Below are 22,906 nucleotides of genomic sequence, written 5' to 3'. Positions count from 1 at the left end.
CCAGCCTTCGGAACCAGTATGCAATTTCAACAAGTGCACCAACTCCATTGAATTTTTACATTATTTTATTTTCAATATATGTACATATATTGTGAGTGGTTAATTAGCCACATTACACAAATCACTGATCCACTTTTTAACCATCAGTTTTACTAGCAGAGGTAATATTAAATAGTTATCAGCATTGGGCTGAGTTTTAACTCTGTGCCAATAAATATTTATCTAGTATTCTTTTTCCAGAGTAGCGCAATCTGTTATTTATTTATTATTCTAATGTTTATCAGTACATTACAGAAAATAATGAACTTTATCACAATTAGAGATGGGCCGAACGGATGCCCCGCCGTAAAATGCCTGGTGTCCTTAAGGGGGGTTAGACAGCCGTCCTGAAGTGGTTAAGAAGGGTACATTAGTTTAAATAGTTACACTACAATCTATGTTACAGCAAGGTCCTAATGACACTTTCTCTTAAGGGGCTATGGCGGCCATAGCCCCTTAAGAGCAAGTGTCATTAGGGCCTTGCTGTAACATAGATTGTAGTGTAACTATTTAAACTAATGTACCCTTCTTAACCACTTCAGGACGGCTGTCTAACCCCCCTTAAGGACACCAGGCATTTTACGGCGGGATGGTTCGTGCGTTTGGGGGGGTCAGGCGGCCGGATCTCGTCTGTGGCTGGCTGGGCACTGCCCCCCCCCATGGTGGCAAGTGTCCCCCCTTACGCCAGCAGCCATCACTCACCTTCCAGGCCCCAGCAATGAGCCACAGTAGCCCCCTTCTTCTCCAGCCGGCATCTCCGCTCCAAATGACGCTCAGGTCGGGTCGCGGCTTGATGACGTCATCAAGCCGGGACCTGGCGCTGGCGTCAGACGGAGCAGAGATGCCGGCCAGAACAGTGGGGGCACCGATCATCGCTGGAACAGCAGGGAGGTGAGTGGATCCTCTTCTTTTCCCCCTGCTGCCGCTGTCAAAGTGATCACTACGATCCGACGGCGATCGTAGTGATCACTGAGGGGAGATGCCAGCTGTCATATGACAGCTTAATCTCCCCTCTTGGGTGCCCACGATCGTGTCAGGTCGGTTCTTTAGCGCGGACGTTGATTCAACGTCCAGTCAGAATTGTATCGCCACCTGCTGGACATTGATTCAACGTCCGTGGTCGCCAAAAGGTTAAACTTGAAGATTGTATACAAATGTAAGCCGACTGCACAGTGGCGCAGTGGAAGTGTGCTGAGCCCATAACCCACAAGTTGATGGATCGAAACCAACCCCTGCTAGGCATGATTTCATTTTTGCACCTCACTTTATCGCATGGGCAAAATGGTTTCCATAGCCCTGTAAGAGAAAGTGTAAGGGCCCTGCCGTAGCATAGATATTACGGTAGCTAAGACTACTCCTGGGCCTTTCTTGTAGTTGAAGAGATGGGTGAACTGTGACACCACACATGGCGGCCATAGCCCCTTAAGAGAAAGTGTCATTAGGGCCTTGCTGTAACATAGATTGTAGTGTAACTAGTTCAACTAATGTACCCTTCTTAAACTTGAAGATTGTAAACAAAAGTAAGCAGATTGTAGAGTTGCACAGTGGAAGTGTGCTGGGCCTTTAATCCAAAGGTTGATGGATCTAAACCAACCTCTGCTAGGCATGATTTCATTTTTGCACCTCGCTTTATCGCATGGGCAAAACGGTTTCCATAGCCTTGTAAGAGAAAGTGTAATAAGGGCCCTGCCTTAACATAGATATTATGGTAGCTAAGACCTTTCTTGTAGTTGAAGAGAAGAGTGAACTGTGACACCACACTTAAAAAAAAAACAAAAAAGCAGCAAACAGAGAAGCTTCCCCATATTCGAGCATTGGATTTGGTAAAGTCTTAAGCCAATGTGTTGTAAGAAACAAGTAAGCTTTATGGTTAGCAGGAATGGTTGCATGGCCACCTAGCTTTTCATCCTTACCAGGCCAGCTAGGCTGCCTTCAGCCTGTAATGTTGGTAGTATAGTGGTGAGCAAATCTGCCTTCCAAGCAGATGATCTGGGTTTGATTCCTGGCCAATGCATGCGAGTGTGTTTTTGACATCCTACAAATCCCTGGAAGACAAGATCCTCCTCCTCCAGAACACTTCCTGATAGATGTATACACATGCAAGATGTTGTAAAGTAGTTTAGGCCTGCAATTCAACATTCAATGTGATTTCTGATCTTAAAACAGTGGTTTGCGTCAAATCTAGTTTTTTTATTGAGAGTTTTGAAGTGTATCCCACTCAAGTATGTCTCCGTCCAGGTATTAAACTGCTTGAAACATCTTTTCCATCATTTTTCTAGCCAGCTTAATTTTTAAAAAATTTCCTACTTCGCCTCTCCATTGAAGTCTATTGCGGTTCACGAAAGTTCGCGTGAACCAAACTTTTGCGGTAGGTTCGCGAACCTAAAATCGGAGGTTCGGCCCATCTCTAATCACAATATGCAAATTTTTTGAGAAGGACCTATATGCAGGGTGTGTAATATAGTCCAGTTTCTGGAGCTCTGCCCACCGGTGCAGATAAATCACTAACTCCCCCTCCCTCTCTTTGCCTGTAGTGTATGTTGGGTGTGTAATATAGTCCAGTTTCTGGAGCTCTGCTCACCATTGCAGATAAATCATTCAGGTATGGGGTTTGTTTGAAAGTGCTGCCAAGTCTCCCACTGTGCAAAACCTGGATTCATTACTATCTCATTGACCATCTCTAGTCTCTAAGAGTTATCATTTAACTCTGTCCAACCTTAACAAACTCCAAGTTAACGCTTGAAATGCTTTCATGGACTACTTGAGAGAAATTTTTTAAAATGGTCAGAAAAGCTGAACAGAGCATGGGGGTATAGCTCAGTGGTAGAGCATTCGACTGCAGAATCGAGAGGTCCTTGGTTCAAATCCGAGTGCCCCCTAGACATGGTCTAGCTCTTTCTCTAATTTCTTTACATAAACCAATACTCTCAAGGCAGTAATAAAGAGAACTACGTTAATCAAAATATCCTGTTATGCTGCAGAATCGTAGTAACTTGGTGAAAGTTCACATGCTCCCTCCAAGCAACCATATTTCTGAAGTGATCTTTTCTTTACATATCCAAAGTAAATTTGTTTTTTCTTTCTATACGTATTTTAAAGGATCCTGCAAAAGAACAGCAAAAGCTACAAAATGTCTACAATGTAAGTCCTCCACTCAAATTAGCAAAGCAGAAGAACTTTGGGTTTCTACATCTGCTGCCAAATATACATGTGCTGGGTGTCATGATATAGCATCTAGTTATGATGTGGGGATAATACAGAAGCTACCATTGTCTGCATTGAATAGACCAGTTACATTGAATAGGCAAAGAAACCTGCACATTTAATTAGGAAATGTCTACCTAGCCTCTAACAAGGAAATGCTTAAGTAGATAATTACCCGACCCCTTTGAAGCCTATACAGGTGATCGGCTATCTGTTGGTCTGAATATTAGGCTAGAAGTGTTTGAATTGCTTTGAAGTCTGTACGTGTAAACAGGATACTTGTTGTTCTCAAAATACAATCTGACTAATTGAGTTTGCAAAGTTCAAAGTGGGACAGGAAAGCCTTGGAATGTGCATGTCACAGCTAGCCCAGATGTGACAGGAGGCTCGGCGGACGGTGAGGTCACACTTTGGGGAAAATTGCATTAGTTGTTAGGCTGAACATCAATTGCCTCGGGCAACAAATCGGCCTATAAGAGCCAGCATGAGACCTTCACAAATCATCTTCTCTTGGAGGTAGCGCATAGCTAGATGATCCTGATCGAATCAGAAATACGTGTCTTCCCACGACAAAGTTAGATCTCGAACTGGTAACATTTACTCCTGTTTTAATTTTTATGCAAACTGTCTTGTGTGTCTTTGTAATGTTTACTTTGTTTTTGTAATTCCTTTTGTATATATTCTTGTCTGCACTGTTCCACTTTTTGGAATATTAAATATTTATTTAATAAGCCTGACTTCTGATGTACTAACAGCTCATAGCCTAGAAAGAGACTGCAGTGTAATTTGCGCTACAAGTTCAGTGCCTGATTGTGCCTTGCTACTGTAAGATTGTATTGTGTGTGTGGCGTTCCCGTATTTGGCCTAAGCACGAAGCTGACCCAAATACGAAAACGCTGCAGTGCAGACCACTCGACTGCAGAGTGGGAATTGTTGAAGTGTCTAGCAGCAGCTAGTGGTGGCAGTGAGAAGTGTTTTGAGGGGTGACAGCCTTGTGTTAGCTTGAATAAGGCTGCTCCCCTCGCAATCTAATCCAACCCCCAGTTGGGAACCTTATCTGCAGGCGTGCCGCGGGGCCGGTTCTTGACATAATTGGCTGGCAGTGGTGGGAACGCTTAGTACATTAGTACGCAGTTTAGCTCTATTCTGTGTACTACGGGCTGGAAGCTTGATAGAAGTGACTAGCCTACAGAAGTCTACTCAGTCCAGAATCTATATACTTTTTTTTTTTCACAAAGGTACACACTTGGCACTTTGCTTCCCCTCCCCCCTTTTTCTTTTTATTTGGCAATACGATGGCTCCAAAAGCAACCAGCTAAAAGAAACAGAATCAAAACTTACTCAACCTGCATGAGCACAGAGGCATCAAGACGGTGAGAGGCCAGACTAAGGAGCAGTTAGTTCGTGCCCTTGAAGAGTATGACGAGGCAGAGCAAGCCCGTGCTCCAACGCCAGCAGATGCAGCTCACAACACATCAGAGGAGGAATCGCTCCCGCCACAGGATGCGAGTGGAGATGATGTCCGGGATGATCCACCGAACACGGAGATTACATCTCTGGAAGCTGATCTACAACTACTGGGCTCGGCTGATCCAGAACTGCGCCTAAAGCTGATCCTACTGCATTGAAAAGCTGAGAAGGATCGTGCTGAACGGCGACACCAGGCAGAAAGGGATAGGGCCCATCACCAACTGGAGCTGGCTAGACTTCATCAGCAGAACCGGTCTGTTGGACCTGCAGAACGCGAAGGTGAGTGAGTCCACAGAAACCCCCTGGATAAGTTCCTCGCTATGGACAAGGACTCTGACAGACACTTTCCTACAGGGGTTTGAAAGGATTTGTCGTCAGTATGGGGTGTCCCGAGAGCAGTGGGCAAGGTATCTCACACCAGGGCTGAGAGGCAAGGCCCTGGGGGCATTTGTGAGTCTTCCACAGGAGGAAGAAGCGGACTTTGAGGCAATTAAGCAAGCCATCATTAAGCGATACCACCTCACGCCAGAGGTGTATCACAAACGCTTCAGGACAGTACAGCGAGGTCCTAATGACAGTTACCTGGATCATGCTTGCAACCTGCGCACTGCCTTCCAGCAGTGGTTAAATGGACTGTCAGTCAAAACCTTGGACGCCCTGCAGGAACTGATAAAAGACCAGTTCCTCCACACTTGTCCTGTTGAGGTCCAGCTGTTTGTGCTGGATTGAGAGCCAAAGACAGTGGATGAGGCTGCTGAAATTGCAGATTCCTACACAGCCCATCGAGCATCCGAGTCCCGGAGGACTACTGCACCCAGCTGGAGGAGAGAACAGATTGCTAAACCTGCTTCACCCATCACCCAGAGGAGGCAAGCAACGCCGTCTCCTGGATCCAAGCCACCAAACACTGACACCCGGAAATGCTTTGTATGTGGCAGAGTGGGTCATATTAGCATGACTTGCCCAGAGAGAGAAGAGGGAGGCCCCAAAATCCAGTGAGGCCTCAAACCCCAGTGAAGTCCAAGCTGTTTTGTGTGCTACCAGGAATGCCACTAGCTATGCAGAGAATCTGCAGCTTGTCACGGTTGGGGGTACAGTTGCCACAGGGCTGAGGGACACTGGAGCTGAAGGGACTCTCATACATCCCCAGCTTGTGAACCCCCGAGATGTACATTCCTGGGAAGATGATTGCTGTCAAAGGAGTTGGGGGTGTCACCCCAGCCATACCCACCGCATTGGTCCACCTGGATTGGGGGGCCGGCAGCAGAATGAAAGAAGTTGGGGTAACTGACAAAATCCCCACCAACGTTTTGCTGGGTACTGACCTGGGACGGTTAAGGTTAGTAGCCCGGTATGAGCCTAATCCAACCCTCGTGGAGCCTGCCTCCCCACCAGAAGTCCAGGACTCATGCAAGGCACTGTTTGATAACTCTGTGCAAGTGGGGGGTGCTGGTGAGTCTCCAGGGGCTAAGGACTGTGTACTAGGAGCCAGCCCTAGTAAGTCTCCAGTGCCTAGGCCTGGAGTAGGACATGTTGATACAGAGAATGCAGAAACTGATGATGTCATTTATGACACATGGACTATCGAGGCAATCGATGCAGGAACTGTTGATGCTACTTGTGAAGTGCTGAGTAGCAATGTGTGTAATGCTGCAGATAATGTTGATGTTGTATGTGATGTTCTAAATGACAATATGTGTAGGGCTGATAATGTTGATATCATATGTGTTGTGCTACTGTAACGATTGTGGGATATCTCCGTGTTCAGCGCACAAAGATGTGCGTTGACACTGCGGAGGTCCTCCACAAGCGTGTCAAGATACTAGAACCCAGCTTTTGGTGCAAGCACCAGTAGAGGGATATTCCTGTCAGCAGATGGCGCTGGGGAGTGCAGAGGAACCAATCCTCTGTACCTCCACAAATGCCAGACAGGAATTGTACGAAGCGCAGAACGCAATCGCAAGAGAAGCGATTGCGAATGAGAACGAGCAAAGGAACAGGTTGTATGTGTGTGCGCCAATCTAGTCGCCACCCCGCGACCGCGCACACACAACAGCAGATGCGAAACAGAAACGCAACCGCAAGAACGGCGATTGCCAGAAGTGACACAAGGCAGATCAGAACAGAATACGAGGATAGCAAAGGCACAGCAAATCATACAATGAGAAGATACGGAAAATAATAAACGCTAGCTAACCGCGAACAACGCACTCATTCGCAACAGTGCACGCGGTTATGCGCGGTCTCCACGTGATAAGCACAATAGAGACAAGCACGCCTAACTAACCATCAACAGACAAACACGAAACGAAGAACGTGAACGCTTGCTTAACGGTTACTTCACCGAGCCTACAGCAAACACCCGTATCAGACAAGACAGACAAACGAGAAACAGGAACTAGGCAGAAAGGATCCACCGCTCTTCCGCCAGAGCAAGTGTGATCCAAGCAGGAACACCGATCAGAAAGATCCACAGCCGCTAACGCTAGCGGCTAGTGCGATCTAAACAAGACAGATCAGATGAGGTAGCCGGTAGCAACCGCTGCTCCAGCTTACACTCCAGGAACTCAGATCAGAAGGATCCACAGCCGCTACCGCTAGAGGCTAGTGCGATCCAAACAAGACAGAGCGATTCGCTATCAACCGCCGCTGGTGACAGCGCAATCACGACAGACAAGACAGGACAGAATAGGCAGTACAATTTATACACAAACTGACTGCACTAACTAGGAATGCAAGGAGCACTCCCCAAGAATTAACTATACTTAAGCAGTGGCTGACACTCCAGGTGAGTCCAGCAGGAACAAACCTCTATGAGCAGCGAAGCATTGTGGGACACACATAGTACTTATAGCACACGCCTCCAATGAATGTGGCCAGGCAATTTGCATGACAACGTATGCAAATTCCTCAGCAAGCACAAACTGCAAAACTGACAGAAGCTCTTCTTTCCAGAGTCCTGCAGCATGCAGACCTGAATAATGGTCAAAAGGCTGCCTGCTTGCACAGGCAGCTGAGCGGATCGTTACAGCTACATAATTGATGCTGGTCATGTGGACACTCAGTCGGCTGCAGGAGTAACCAGCAGTGTTCGCTGGGCTGCAGCAGATTAACTGCTCACTGAAGGGGCAGATGGCACCAGGGCCAGATTTTTCCCCTTCAGATGTTTTTGAGATCAAATGTATGAGCAATGATATGTGTGATGTGGACACTCCCTCCACTGCAGTGGTAACCAGCAGCACTAGCGGGTCTACAGCAGAGGGACTGTCCACTGAAGTGGCAGATGTTGCCAGGTCAGCAGCGTCCGATTTGGAACCGGGCTCTGAGGGCCCAAGAGCCTCTCAGTTTACAGCCTCCCTGGCATGTGTGACAGGCCGCACTGAGCTCTCTGGGGCTGTTCAATTTGACAGCCGCCGGGAAGGGCTCAGGGGTCTGGCCAGCAGGTCACCAGCTGGGAGGGGCAGGCTGAGAGGATCCTGGGAAGTTATTCCCTCGGAGCCGTCCGAAGTGGAGGAGGCAGACCGGCAGATAATCGTTCCCCAAAGGGACAGAGAGATAGCCCCTGCCACTATAGAGAAAGTGCGTGTAGTGACTGTCGGAAGCCTTCCCCAGCTGCAGCACTGTCTCTATGGTTGCGAATTTACGGTTGTCACTGACCATCACCACCCTGGTTGGTTACGTCAGGTTGCCGGGGGCAACGACACATTGCAGCAACCTGGCCCAGTTTTCCAGCCGTGTAGCTAACTGCCAGGTGGGGAACCCTCATGAGAATGCTAAGGAGTTACCCCACCAGGCCGTCAGTGTAGGCACTGGCAAGATGATTCGTGGGAATCGTCTGCCGTACGCCATCTTGAAGAGGGGCGGTGTCATGATATAGCAGCTAGTTATGATGTGGGGATAATACAGAAGCATACTTTCACATTTTCTGTCTGCTGTATATTATGTCAGATGTGTATGGCAGCTGGCTTCAGTATAAGTGGTCACCTGGCTGATGGAAGCTGCTAATGTGAGTTTCTGTATGTCAATGTAAATGACATTTCCATTCAGCGTCCAGCAAGGAAGCTACCATTGTCTGCATTGAATAGACCAGTTACTTTGAATAGGCAAAGAAACCTGCACATTTAATTAGGAAATGTCTACCTAGCCTCTAACAAGAAAACGCTTAAGTAGACAATTACCCGACCACTTTGAAGCCTATACAGGTGATCGGCTATCTGTTGGTCTGAATATTGGGCTGGAAGTATTTGAATTGCTTTGAAGTCTGTATGTGTAAACAGGATACTTGTTCTCTAAATACAATCGGACTAATTGAGTCTGCAAAGTTCAAAGTGGGACAGGAAAGCCTTGGAATTTGCATGTCACAGCTAGCCCAGATGTGACAGGGGGCTTGGCAGATGGTGAGGTCACACTTTGGGGAAAATTGCATTAGTTGTGGGGCTGAACATCAATTGCCCCGGGCAACATATCGGCCTATAAGAGCCAGCAGAAGACCTTCACAAATCATCTTCTCTTGGAGGTAGCGCATAGCTAGAGATGATCCTGATCGAATCAGAAATTCGTGTCTTCCCACAACCAAGTTAGATCTCGTACTGGTAACATTTACTCCCGTTTTTATTTTTATGCAAACTGTTGTGTGTCTTTGTAATTTTTACTTTGCTTTTGTAAATCCTTTTGTATATATTCTTGTCTGCACTGTTCCACTTTTTGGAATATTAAATATTTATTTAATAAGCCTGACTTCTGATGTACTAACGGCTCATAGCCTAGAAAGAGGCTGCAGTGTAATTTGCGCTACAAGTTCAGTGCCTGATTGTGCCTTGCTACTATACGATTGCATTTTGTGTGTGGCGTTCCGATATTTGGCCTAAGCACGAAGCTGCCCCAAATATGAAACCGCTGGAGTGCAGACCACTCGACAGCAGAGTGGGAATTGTTGAAGTGTCTAGCAGCAGCTAGTGGTGGCAGTGAGAAGTGTTTTGAGGGGTGACAGCCTTGTGTTAGCTTGAATAAGGCTGCGCCCCTCGCAATCGAATCTAACCCCCAGTCGGGAACCGTATCTGCAGGCGTGCACGGGGCCGGTTCCTGACACTGGGGTCTAATGCAGTGGCAGAAATGGCAACTGCAGAATGAGAAGTTTCTGGGTCTGATGGAAGTGTCTCCTGCGGCCATGGTCTGTAACATGCTCATCATTCTAGCTTTCATGCAGATTATTATGCAAATTGTGAGCACCATGGAAATGTGTAGCATTGAACTACAAATCGAGAGATCCTAGGTCTAAATCGGTGCAGAATTTACTTCCTCCAGCGAGTAGGGATAGGCTAGGGACTGCTGGAAGTCACAGCATAGAATCTACGTCGCATCAGATTTTGAGAACCGCAAATGCAGCCTAGATTCTAATTTCCACGGCCCCAAACCAATTAAAGAAAAGCTTAAAAACTGCCCATAAACTTTAAATCACAGCAATAAGTTTATTATATAAGAAACTAGATGACAATTTAACAAAGTGGATGCTCTCTGCATCTCTAATAGCGGGGAATGATGACTGCAGGCAAGACTCAATAGTTGCTCTGGTTGGGCTGGTCTCGCCTGTATCCTCTTCTCATGTAGCCACCTTCTCTCTTCTGATAAGAATCCTTTTGGTCTGGAAAGGAATGAAAACAACAGAGACAAATCAGAGAAATTAATGGCTGAAAGTGAGCGATACTGATCTCCCCACTAGAGGGCAAAGATTTCAACCTCCTTGTCACACGTACATAGCACACAGGGTGGTTTGTTACACCATCAGTGACAGAGCATCAGCCTACTTTACACACTACTTTTTAATAGTCTTGTATGCTGTAAACAGATTGCATGTTAATAGTAACCACTAGAGGGCCTACTATAACTCTCAGCCCTACACACTGCAGAGTAAAGGTAGCCATAAACTGGTTTATTTTTATATGGCTAGCCAGCCAATTCCATCATTTGATGGAATCTGCTACAAATTGATGCTGCAAACTGTTCCGGTTTGCTTTCCGGCCGAAATCAATTGATTCGGTCCATCGCACCAGATGGAAAACTTTGCTTGATCAGCTGCGCATCACTAGCTGCAGCTGATTTTGCAAAGTAGGCAGCGAAAGCTTACACTTACCTGTCCATCGGCACTTCCTCCTGTGTCTTTTCTCTGCTCCGAGCACATTTCCCTGTCTTCCCTCCTGTATCACATCCCAAACGCTAGAGGTCTCTAGTGGTCATAATAAGGTACGTGCCACTAGTTTCTGGCCTCTATCACGGGACACAGAGAAAGACATGGGAGAGAAGAGATAAGGAGGAGCACCGGTGGCTATGGAGAAGAGACAGGGTAAGACAGATCGGGAGACTCAGCAGGCAGAGCGCATAGATACCGTACTCAACAAATTTCATGGTGAAATCTTTCAAATCTGTGTGGAGGGATTCGATCAGATACATCCCTCTCTGATCAGATAATGACCTGAGAGGGTCTATCTGTTAACTACATCGACCACTGTATGGCCAGCCTAAAGGTTGATTACTCGACTTGGCGGCCGGCCGGCCATCCAATTCAATAATTATAATCAAACGGATGAAAATCAGAGCTGCCAAGAGCATGCCCGATTGACTAAGTGACGCAGTACGTATATCGCTCCTAGCCGCGTGATCAAGGACGCGCATCGCCGGGCAGACCCTGCTCAGTCCACACCGACCCTCCCAGCCAGGAAGTTTGGGGGATTGGTACACAGTAACGGAAAGGGATGGAGGAGAATGACGGGGGGGGGGGGGGACCAGTGGGCATGAGGAGAGCCAACTACACATGCCTGCTCCCACCCCTCCCCCTCATCCCGTTTTTTATTTTTTTGTTTAGGCTAAGGTATCCTTTAAGAGTATTTTAACAGTCTTAATAGATTCAATCAAAGCCGCCGGTAAAGGGAGGAATATGTAGACCTGCTCTTCAAGGCAGAATAAACTGCTAGTAGGAGCACAAACTATTCAGCTTGCTTCTCTACCCTCAGCCACTAGAGGGCAGATTATTTCATTTCCTCTCCACCGACAGAGCTAAAGAAGGGTGCATTATTACCAGCCCAAGGACAGACTATGACCAGTACTATGACCACACCACACAGTTATACACAGCCCAAAATAAGGTTGTGGGAGTGAGTGCTCACAGCAAATCAGAGCCTTACAAATCCCATCACCTGATCATCTCGTTCTCCATCAAGTTCTAGAACACCAGCCACACTGTTCGTACTACACATTCATTATAGTGTGCAGCAGAATGTCTGGAGAGCCATGTGATCACTTCTGATCAGGTGCTCAAATCAGTAAGGCTCTGATTTGCAGAGATCATTTCCTACTTAGGACCTGCACAGAAATCAAAAACCACAGAGAGATCACATGCTGCTTCAGGAGTTCAGCTACACAACAGCCACCACGTTTTAGCTAGTGATGGTCAAGTAGATGCAAATAACTTCGAGTTGATGCAAACTTTTATGCAAATGTATGCAGCTTTAATAAACCAATCAAATCCTGCTGAGGTAAAATTCGATTGGTTCATTTTCAAGCTGCATAAAAAAATTGCATAAATTTGCATCAACTCAAAGTTATTTGCATCTACTTGACCATCAGAAGCTGACAAAAGAGACGGTCAATGAGACGCCAATACCAGCTTACATTCAAATGTAACGCAATTTGTACGCCGCTTGGAAATTGACCGGCCGTTCAAATGCACTTCCTTGATTTTGATTGGGCCAGCTCTAAATTACATACATATCAAATGTAAGCTAGAACAACCATCCCATCGACTTTATCTAGTTGCAAATTTCAGTTACGGACTCCATACATTCCTAACAAGAACACAGCAGAGGTAACAACTCTTCCCCAAACTCGTTTGAACAGTCGGACCCGTACGTATGACACACACACTCAGCATTGGCCTGCCGAAGAGATTCAAAATGATGGAGGATGATGAAGTTACAGCAAAAAATTAACATGAAAATAAAATCCTTATTTAAGTGATGTAAACCTGGAAACAAAGCCAGGTAGTATAACTCAAAGAGGTGACAGAGTTTTACCTACAGTGACCAATGCATGGATAAATGCTCAGAGATTGAAGCAAATGCAACAAGACAAATAGAAACCGTCAAATAATAAAAATTAAATTAAAGTATACCCTTAATTATTTCAGTTACTGGAATTATTCTTTACATACTTCCCCCCCCCCCCCCCCTTCTGCTACTGTAAACACTGAGAAGCTTGGGTTCAGAAAGAAACACCTACGGAGATGGAAGCCTCTGGACCCCCCAGATCTCCGCCACTGCCTGGGACCCTCCAGCTGATAGGGCCACGCCCTTTTCTGACATGAGCAGGCACAGCATAGCCACGATCATGCCTGAAAAGGGGTGCGGCCCCAACAAAATACCGACACAACCCTTGTCAGTAATCTTTGGAGGATCCGAGAGCGCCAAACGGAAAACTTGGAGGATGCATTGGGAAGCTCTTCTTAGCTATGCGATTTTGTACCCGAGCTTCTGCTCGGATACACTTTAAAAAGGCTTCTACACTACTTTTTAACCCATCACTACCTCCCAACCCCCCTTTACTCCTTCACTTATACTCTTTGCGATTCCTAAAGCCCCATCAATGAGATCATAATGGCACTCTTGTTCTGGGTGGCAGTTGTAACATGTTAGTATATAGCTAATAGATACACTGACCCCACCCAGTCTACTGTAAAGAGAGGAGTGTGGTGTGTGTGTATGACGCAGCAATATTGGACAGAAGCATGCTGTACTAATGATTGAATAAATGAGCTAATATTTGCGAAGCGTCAAAGAACAAAAGTGGCGGCTAAGGGGAGCTGCAGTCATTACTTATTAAGTTACTTGAGTACCCCACTCGTGTTCTGCTACCTCTGTCCAAGTCTAAGATCAATAAGGAGAGCATGATCAGACCCTAACTGGCCAGGAAGCCCCTCGTAACAAAATCATGCAGTCAAGTGACCTTTGAAATTGCTTTTTGTCATGCAGACATCACTGAACGAAACCCCCGATTATGTAAATCACCGTCCTATGCTGACTAGGGATGGACAATGTTCAGCCAAAAATTCCAAAATCGTGCACAATTTCACGCAGCTTGAAAGTGGACCAATCGAATCCCTCCTCGACTTCGGTCAATTTGTCTATTTTCAACCTGCATAAATTTGCATACATTTTTTTTTCCATAATTCTGCACCCACTCGGAATTATTTGCATCTCACTGATCATCCCTAATGCTGAGGTCATACTACACCACCAGAGCTAACAGTCACAAATCCCTCGCGTATTCACTTGCCTTTAAGGAACGAGACTTAGATGAATGAAAAATGGTTAATGCAAAAGTATTGAAAATGTGTTAATTTCCGAGGAAGCCCTTAAAGTGGACCTTTTGCCACAACAGTCTGGAAGCAGCCATCTTTCGTCTTGAACTAACAGAATTATCAGCCTGTTCCACTAATGTTCCAGTGAGCTTTTAGGTGTCAGCCAATGGGAAACAAAAAGGACTAAAAAAAAAAGTCAGGTACTTTAGCAGAAGGAAGCCACTAGATAGTCTAGAGCAGCGGTGTCAAACTCAACCATACAAGGGGCCAAAATCAAAAACACAGATTAAGTCACGAGCCAAACTGTCTCAAATAAAGTGGCCTAACTATGGTGACCAAGGGGTGGGTACCCAGCTCCCTCCCCTTCTGCAGAGTGGCGCAGTGAAGTAGTTTAATATTCACCCGCTTTAGTGCGGTGTTGGGTCTCCTCTGATCTTCCCGACAGCCCCACTCTCTATGCTGCAAATATCTGGCTCCTAATGCATGTCATGTGATTGAAAGCTGAAGGTATGCAGCATAGAGTGTGCAGCTGCTGGGAGTTCCCGAAAAAAGACACGTTGCAGCACTAGCGGAGATAAATATTACACTGCTCTGCTATGTGGGGTGTAGGATGCAGGTTGTCTACTCACAATCCCTTCCTACAGCTGGTAGTGTTAACTGCAGTGGCCAGGTCACCATATCAGGACCATTTCGTTAGGAGGCCCCATTTACTTATGGAATGAAGTTTGGGTGGGTAAATCCACTCATGCGCGTGAGTATAATTTTCCTGTACTCTACAAGAAGCCTAAACCAAGATCAAAAAAAAAGAAGAGAAGGTTCTAAATTCCATAGAGCAAGGATGTCAAACCGGTCCTTCGAGGGCCGAGGTCCTCAGACATTTTTGGCACAGCTCAAATAAACTGATGGGTCTGAATCAGAAAAGGTGTGGTCCATCAGGTACAACACATTCCTCTCTTTCTCAGTCCATCCTAAACACTGGCATGTATCTGGCCCTCCAGGCCTGGAGTTCGACACCTGTGCCACAGAGCATCCCTGATCCTCCATCAGCTCACGTTCAACCGCTGGGCTCCCCGTTGAAGTCATCCGACCAGAATGTCGGAATGCGCTTTCGGGACTCCTCGGAAGGCTTCAGCAGTATTCATATCCCCGAGTACTTCTGAAGAAGAGTGAATTCATACTGGGCTTGAGCTTACATAGTACGGATGTGCGGTCTCCAAACACGTGAGAGCTTCCAAAGCTTTCAGAGAATTCCCAAAGGCGCAACATTTTAAACGGGGACAGCACTGGAACGAGGGGACAGAGAAAAGTCTGACAAGGCTCTATCACATCTAGAGCCTTCCCTCTCTGAAGGCAAGTACCTAAATCTTTTTTTTTTTTTAAATCTCAATTCAGGTTTGCTTCAAGACAAAAAATGGCTGCATCACTGCCAAGCATGTTTCTTGGGTCCACTTTAATTCCCAGTGAAAGAGAGATCTGGTGATAGACATTTCACGTGGATTATGGTAGAAGATGAAGATGATGATGCAGGATCCTAAGGACATACAGCCTTCCTCACCGCGATTGAAGTATCCACCATAACTGCCCTGTTTATGATCAAATATGCGCTCGTTGTTCTCCACCAGGTTGCCCAGTTTCTCGGCCAGTTGCAGGGCAGTGTTCTGCAGGGAGCTAGGCTCTGTCCCATGCATCACCACCGTCTGGGTGGGCTGATCAAGGGACGCCTGCAGGAAGGAAAGGAAGGCGTTAGTAACGGACAACCACAAAAATTAATATCACAGCTCAATGACAATCTATCCCATGTCTCATACAGCTAAACTATAAGAACTATTAACCTTTTTTCATCTATCCCCTGCTCTCAGAAGCCAAGTTCTCTTCCAGGAAAGTGTTTTGTGGCTGTAATTCCTTAGTCTAACTTGGTCCTGACTGGAGAGAAACTCTCAGTTGCATAGCAGCTAAATATAAAATTTTCGGGCATAAAAAAAAAGACTAGGGAACACAGCATAGGTATCTGTATGCTAGCCTCTGTACATACACCTGTCTATCTCATCAAGTCACTTAAAGAGAACCAGAGGCGAAGCACCCTCAAGTATTTTACCATATATATCAGTGGGAACATGACAGTTAACACCTAATCTGCTCTTTGTTTCATTGTTCTCTGCTAAATCTGCCCGTTATCAGCTGTGATAAGAATCCCCGACTGAGCATTCAGTCTGGCTTTGCCATGGAATGGTTATAGCTGAATCTGTCTTCTGTGATGTCTTTTCGAGCCCAAGCCTGCCCCCTTGTGGCTCTGCTATAATGACTGGGCTATAATCATTCCAGGCAAAGCTAGACTGAGTGCTCAGTGGGGGATTCTTATCACAGCTGATAACAGGCAGATTAAGCAGAGAAGGATGAAACAAAGAGCAGAGTAAGTGTTTACTGTCATGTTCCCATTGATATATATGGTCAAATACATGAGGGTGCTTCGTCTCTGGTTCCCTTTAAGGACCTCTTTAACCCATTAGCAGCTTCAATCAAGTTATCTCATGTGAGATGAGTGCGCTGCTTTTGACCTCAGTTGGCACAACTCAGCTGGGAGTTGTGCTGTAAAAATTCTTGGAATGCTTTGATGTCTCTCTGCTAGCAGAAAATATAGAAACTGAAAGCAGAAGTCCTCTTATTGTTTCACATTGCCCCCTAGTGACCAGTGGCCATAAATACACATTACAGTAGTACTAATTATTAGCAGAGAAATGTAACAAATAAATAAAAAAAATTGTGCTAAACTAAATTGTCCTGAAGCCCTTGCATGCCTCTAAAGAAATTGGCTGTTAAAGGGTTTAAGACAGCCCTTCACATCACCGAACATAAGGCAATTCCAACGTGTGAAATGGTATTCGTTTAGCCTGATCCCATTTCAAACAAACCTTTAGCCAATGTCTAGTTACAGATACAGGGGGCCTGTAGATCAGCTGAGCTGGTGCAGGATAAAGCTCTTTGTAGCTGTATTTAAAAGATCAAACCTTTGTCTCCTCCTTATCTTATGAAGGCTGATAGTGAAAAGGTAGACATACACCTCAAAATTATTTTAAAGAAAACTTGTAACGAGAAAAAGTTCCCCTGGGGGGTACTCACCTCAGGTGGGGGAAGCCTCTGGATCCTATTGAGGTTTCCCTCCGTCCTCCTGTGTCCCATGGTGGTGGCGACAAAGCTCCAGGAACAGCGAGGATGTAAATATTTACCTTCCCGGCTCCAGCGCAGGCGCAGTATCGGCTCTCCGCTGGGAGATAGGCGGAAATAGCCGATCGTTGTCGGGCCGCTCTACTGCACAGGCGCAAATCTCTTGCCCCTGCGCAGTAGAGCAGACCCGACAAAGATCGGCTATTTCCGCCTATCTCCGTGCTGAGAGCCACAACAGCGCCCCCGCTGGAGCCTGAGAAGGTAAATATATCAAGCCTTGTCAGGCTTGTTGAGCACGGACTGTGGGTCGCTTGGGGAGCCAGCACTGGACTGCCTGCAGCTACAAGGGCACTGGGCTGCTTGCAGCTACAAGGGCACTGGGCTGCCTGCAGCTACAAGGGCACTGGGCTGCCTGCAGCTACAAGGGCACTGGACTGCCTGCAGCTACAAGGGCACTGGACTGCCTGCAGCTACAAGGGCACTGGACTGCCTGCAGCTACAAGGGCACTGGACTGCCTGCAGCTACAAGGGCACTGGACTGCCTGCAGCTACAAGGGCACTGGACTGCCTGCAGCTACAAGGGCACTGGGCTGCCTGCAGCTACAAGGGCACTGGGCTGCCTGCAGCTACAAGGGCACTGGGCTGCCTGCAGCTACAAGGGCACTGGGCTGCCTGCAGCTACAAGGGCACTGGGCTGCCTGCAGCTACAAGGGCACTGGGCTGCCTGCAGCTACAAGGGCACTGGGCTGCCTGCAGCTACAAGGGCACTGGGCTGCCTGCAGCTACAAGGGCACTGCGCTGCCTGCAGCTACAAGGGCACTGCGCTGCCTGCAGCTACAAGGGCACTGCGCTGCTTGCAGCTACAAGGGCACTGCACTGCTTGCAGCTACAAGGGCACTGGATTGCCTGCAGCTACAAGGGCACTGGACTGCCTGCAGCTACAAGGGCACTGGACTGCCTGCAGCTACAAGGGCACTGGGCTGCCTGCAGCTACAAGGGCACTGGGCTGCTTGCAGCTACAAGGGCACTGGGCTGCTTGCAACTACAAGGGCACTGGACTGCTTGCAGCTACAAGGGCACTGCTTGCAGCTACAAGGGCACTGCACTGCTTGCAGCTACAAGGGCACTGGACTGCCTGCAGCTACAAGGGCACTGGACTGCCTGCAGCTACAAGGGCACTGGACTGCCTGCAGCTACAAGGGCACTGGACTGCCTGCAGCTACAAGGGCACTGGGCTGCTTGCAGCTACAAGGGCACTGGACTGCTTGCAACTACAAGGGCACTGAACTGCTTGCAACTACAAGGGCACTGGACTGCTTGCAGCTACAAGGGCACTGGACTGCTTGCAGCTACAAGGGCACTGGACTGCTTGCAGCTACAAGGGCACTGGACTGCTTGCAGCTACAAGGGCACTGGACTGCTTGCAGCTACAAGGGCACTGGACTGCTTGCAGCTACAAGGGCACTGGACTGCTTGCAGCTACAAGGGAGGGGGAAGCCTCATTGGGACCCTGAGGCTTCCCCCTCCCGAGGAGAGTACCCCCCCCCAGGGGAACTTTTGTTACAGAGTCTCTTTAATGGATTAAATATTAGAGTTGATAAAAACATGAAATCTAATAAAAACCTACCTGCAATCAATATCTGATTAAAACATCAATTAAAGAGTGATCAAGCATAAACATTAACTTCCTAATTGGCTTCCTGTACTCAAACACCCACCATTTACACACTCAGGTTTGTGCACAATTCATGGACACTGAATGATGTTTGTTGCATGCATGATCTGATGTGCACGGTTAGAATAAATGGTTGCAAGCAGTGCCAGCCTCCCATCTAATATTAATTTCCTAATCGATAGCAGCCATTGCCAGGGGAGGACTGACCAGGAGGGAAGGGGGGAGATTTCCCCCCAGACTGCCTCTCATGTAATGATTTAGGGCTGACAGTGTCTGCTGCATTCAGGTGTTGTGTATAAGACAATGTGAAATACTAGGCTGGCTGAGGGAAATGTTAAGTGCAATTACAGAACAATTAAAGGGTGGGTAAGCTGGTAAATGTACACAGCAAGATGCAGAGCAGAGGCCTGCCTGCAGGGTCCGTAGAAAAAACCATCATAGCTCCCAACTGTCCCTCTTCAGGTAGGTGTGTGTGTGTGTGTGTGTGTGTGTGTGTGTGTGTGTGTGGGGGGGGGGGGGGGGGGGTGGAGCCTTCCGGGAATTAGGGTGGTCATACATCTATCAACTCGGCAATCAACCGTTTTTATAATTACTATTGAATTGGATGACAATCGGTGCCACCATGCCCAATCAACAATTTTACTGATTTCGGGTGGAAATTGGTCGAATTCGTGATGCTGGGAAATTTCAGACTGATGTGGTTGATCGGGTGCGCAGCGGTAATGGCGTGCAATAGTCACAAACGATGGAAACCCCTGGCTGTTGTCCCTCCAAATGCATTATGTGGCCCCCCCAGTGCCTGTACATTTATACTTTACTTGTCATGCTGTCCTGCAAGTGTCCTTATTGTATTTCCGCATGAGCGCCCCAAATGACTACTGGCCTATAGCAAGTGGGGTGCGTGTGACGCCATTTGGGCTGAGGCTACCATGAACACGGGCCTCTAGTTTGCGTTTTCCCCCCAGGCCGAAAGGTCCCAGACCTCCCCTGGCCATTGCACAGTTAAAGTGGACCTGAACTCGGAACTGCCTCTCTGCTCTAAAAGAAAAGCAACAGCATAATAACCTTTAAAGAAAAACATGTCTTTGTTACAGCTGATACAAATCCAGCAATAACCCTGTAGTGTGTCTACTTCCTGCCTTCATGGAAGCAGACAGGGCTAATGTCCTGTGTTTACAAATTAGCTGCTCTGCCGAGGCAGCCAGCTGACACAGCTTAGAGATCAGATTACAGTTGTGATTAGTCACAGATGAGGGGGGATTAGACAGGCTAAACTCTCTAAATACATACAGGGTGCATTTCTCCATGTTTTCCTTCTGTCCTGTGCAAGAGTTCAGCTCCACTTTAAGGTGCCCATACACTTAGTGGCATCAGCGGCCGCACACAGCACTCCCACCTCACATTATGGCCGTTCACCATAAGCCCCGTGAAGCACGCTCTTGAGGTCTCTGCTATAGACTCACCATGAGTTCCTCATTGATGATCATCTTGCTGATGATGCTGTGCACCATGGAAATCTCCAGCTGAAACATGTCTGCCAGTATCCCCATCCTGCAAGAAGAAACACACGCTATAGACATTGCTGCCGACCAGACAGAGGATGGCAGCAAAAAAACACATGGACGACAAGAGCTGCTCCTGTTTACAGAACAATTACTAGATAATACAGTATGATCTTGTTAAAAGTATACGCTGATATAGCAGAACTTTGAGCATAGTAGACTAAACGTTCATGTCCCGGCCAAGCACCATTATAGGTATGCGGGAGTAACGCCTGGTATAGTAATCCTGGATAGAATAAAGCTTCAGTTATAGTGAACCTGTTTTTTGGCCCCTGCTGTATTCAGTATCCGGCTATAGTGGAAAGTGGGCGGGCCAATGTATCATACACCAGTGGAAGACCAATATGCTGTGGTGAGTGGGCAGGCTGCAGTGTTCTCCCCAGAATTTTTTTCCAGCCGGATGGCATGAAATAGTAGCCGGGTGGCATGAAAAAGTAGCCGGGTGGGGCGAGATGAAAATGCAGGGCAACTCTGCTTACAGCATAGGAGGAGGTGAGCCGACGACAGCCGGGTGGTCACAAAATCTAGCCGGGTGGAGCACCCGGCTAAAAAAGCCTGGGGAGAACACTGGGCTGGCAGCCATTAGTAAAAATTATGGGCGCAAATACGGAAGTAGGATGGCGGCAGCGCAGACAGCAGCAGGTAAATTTCAACTGCACGGGGCAAGACACATAAAACATTGGGGGACGGCAACCCCGGGGGTGGAGTCACAGGGCCAATTCCTGCAAGATTTCATGTTGAAAATATTCGGAAATCGGCCTGCCGTGTATAGGCAGCTGACAGATCTCTCTCTGATCAAATTCAATCAGAGAGAGATGTCTCTTGGTCGAATCTGGCCATCATCGCTAGGCCACCTTTAGAGATATCCTGCCAGCTCCTACACATTAGGTAGGATTATTAACAGAAAGAAGTGCAACTCTTCATTTAGCGTTACTACTTTAATCTGTTAATATCAATGGGTATTAAGCCACTGAAAGCTTGCATATATTTGTTTTAGCATATCCCAGGTTGAAATAAACAGAACACGCAGACAAGAGAATTATCACTAAATATAATGTATTCTTGTGATAATATACAGAGAATATACAAAAATTACATATAAGCAAGTTATGATTATGATGCCAATTACTAAGATATCTGCTAACATATTATAAGGTCCACCAAAAAAGATATTGCATGAGATACATTACCAGTTCCTAGAGACCGTTTAAGCAAGAGCAGCAGCCTAAAAATCTCTCTCTCGTTACCTATCTTTATAATGTTAGAACAAAGAAAGAAATCTAACTCCTCCTGCTGATTAACATACGCGTATGTCAGCACATCACATTCCAGAAATTCATTCCGATGATGTAATGTGCTTTTGGTTTCACTTTCTATCTTATGAGCCATTCTAGGAGACCTTGCCAACTATTAGCTACTTGCTAAAATATTTCAGCTATTAGTTACGTCATTTGCAGCATGAGAAAAACCAAGTGTGGGAATACATGAGAATAGTTTCACATCATTACACTCTATGCGTGATATAAGACTGGTTATACAACAGTAATTTTGAGACTATGGGTTAGGAATAAATCAAAAGATATAAATTCATGATATATAAAAGGAATACAACGTTAAATACTTGACAATCCAATAGATTTCATGCTGCACTGTGTGAGCAGACAATAGATCCCTCCCTGATCAGATAAGGTGAGGGACCCCAAATGGTCTCCCATGCACCCGCACCCCGACCCAAAGGATCATATTTCTAAGCCTATCCAACCCCCACTTCCCCCCGACAAGCTACACCACTCAATCCCATCCTTATCACTTGCAATCCCTACACACACAAGCCACTGAGTGGGCAAAAGTTGATTGTTTATGGCATGCCCTTTAATAATCATATTCCAATAAACATCACATGCCCCTGTAGAGGAATCTGACCTGATGGCATCATAGACACTGCTGTATGTGAAGAGGTAAGTCCTCAAAGATTCCTCCTGGATCTTCCTGCAGAGAAGAAGACACACGTGAGGATTATGAGACCACGTCACGGAGGAAGACACCACTTGTCAGACACCTCCGGCCTCCCCTTACCTGACCAGCATGTTCCGCACACGGTCTGCTTCGGGGAACAGGTCCCACACCTTCCCGTTCATCTTCTCATTGATGATGAAGTTGCGGCAGGTTTTCCAATCTCCCATCTTCATGGCCTTGGAAGCAGCCACCACGTGTTCTCTCATGCTCTCTGGTGGACCTGAGACACAGAGGGATCACAGTAAGACACAGATCATAGAATACACAGCTACTCGGAGATCCAGAAGGATCTAGACGTGACAGGAAGGCATGAGCGAGAGGGATTATCCACAAGGATATACAGTATTTCAAATTAAAACAAAGTCTTTAACCGTTAACCGTGAACTAGAGCTTTAGCAGTGCTTACTGTAGAAAACCTTCTATACTTAT

At 46.8% G+C, this 22,906-nt stretch overlaps 1 protein-coding gene and 1 non-coding gene across 6 annotated transcripts in view; one reads left to right on the top strand and one right to left on the bottom strand.

Annotated features, from left to right (window-relative positions):
- Window positions 1–2,845: 2,845 nt before the first annotated feature.
- On the top strand, window positions 2,846–2,918 carry TRNAC-GCA (transfer RNA cysteine (anticodon GCA)). Its single transcript has one exon. It is a non-coding gene; the product is annotated as a tRNA-Cys (tRNA).
- A 7,243-nt stretch (window positions 2,919–10,161) lies between these two features.
- The window catches only part of EIF3CL (eukaryotic translation initiation factor 3 subunit C like), a 41,817-nt gene continuing 29,072 nt past the window's right edge, over window positions 10,162–22,906 (bottom strand). For 3 of the 5 annotated variants that reach the window (XM_068243860.1, XM_068243862.1, XM_068243861.1), the window contains exons 17-21: window positions 22,538–22,697; window positions 22,385–22,450; window positions 20,363–20,450; window positions 15,606–15,783; window positions 10,162–10,354 (exon numbers count right to left, since the gene is read on the bottom strand). In XM_068243860.1, the coding sequence (XP_068099961.1) occupies window positions 10,269–10,354; window positions 15,606–15,783; window positions 20,363–20,450; window positions 22,385–22,450; window positions 22,538–22,697 (578 nt within the window). In that variant the 3' untranslated portion in view covers window positions 10,162–10,268. The remainder of the gene's footprint in view (window positions 10,355–15,605; window positions 15,784–20,362; window positions 20,451–22,384; window positions 22,451–22,537; window positions 22,698–22,906) is intronic. The other 2 variants (XM_068243863.1, XM_068243864.1) reach the window with 1 other exon arrangement.

This window comes from Hyperolius riggenbachi, chromosome 7 (assembly GCF_040937935.1).
Source record: "Hyperolius riggenbachi isolate aHypRig1 chromosome 7, aHypRig1.pri, whole genome shotgun sequence".
NCBI lineage: Eukaryota > Metazoa > Chordata > Amphibia > Anura > Hyperoliidae > Hyperolius > Hyperolius riggenbachi.
This window is presented reverse-complemented; position numbering and strand designations above follow the sequence as displayed.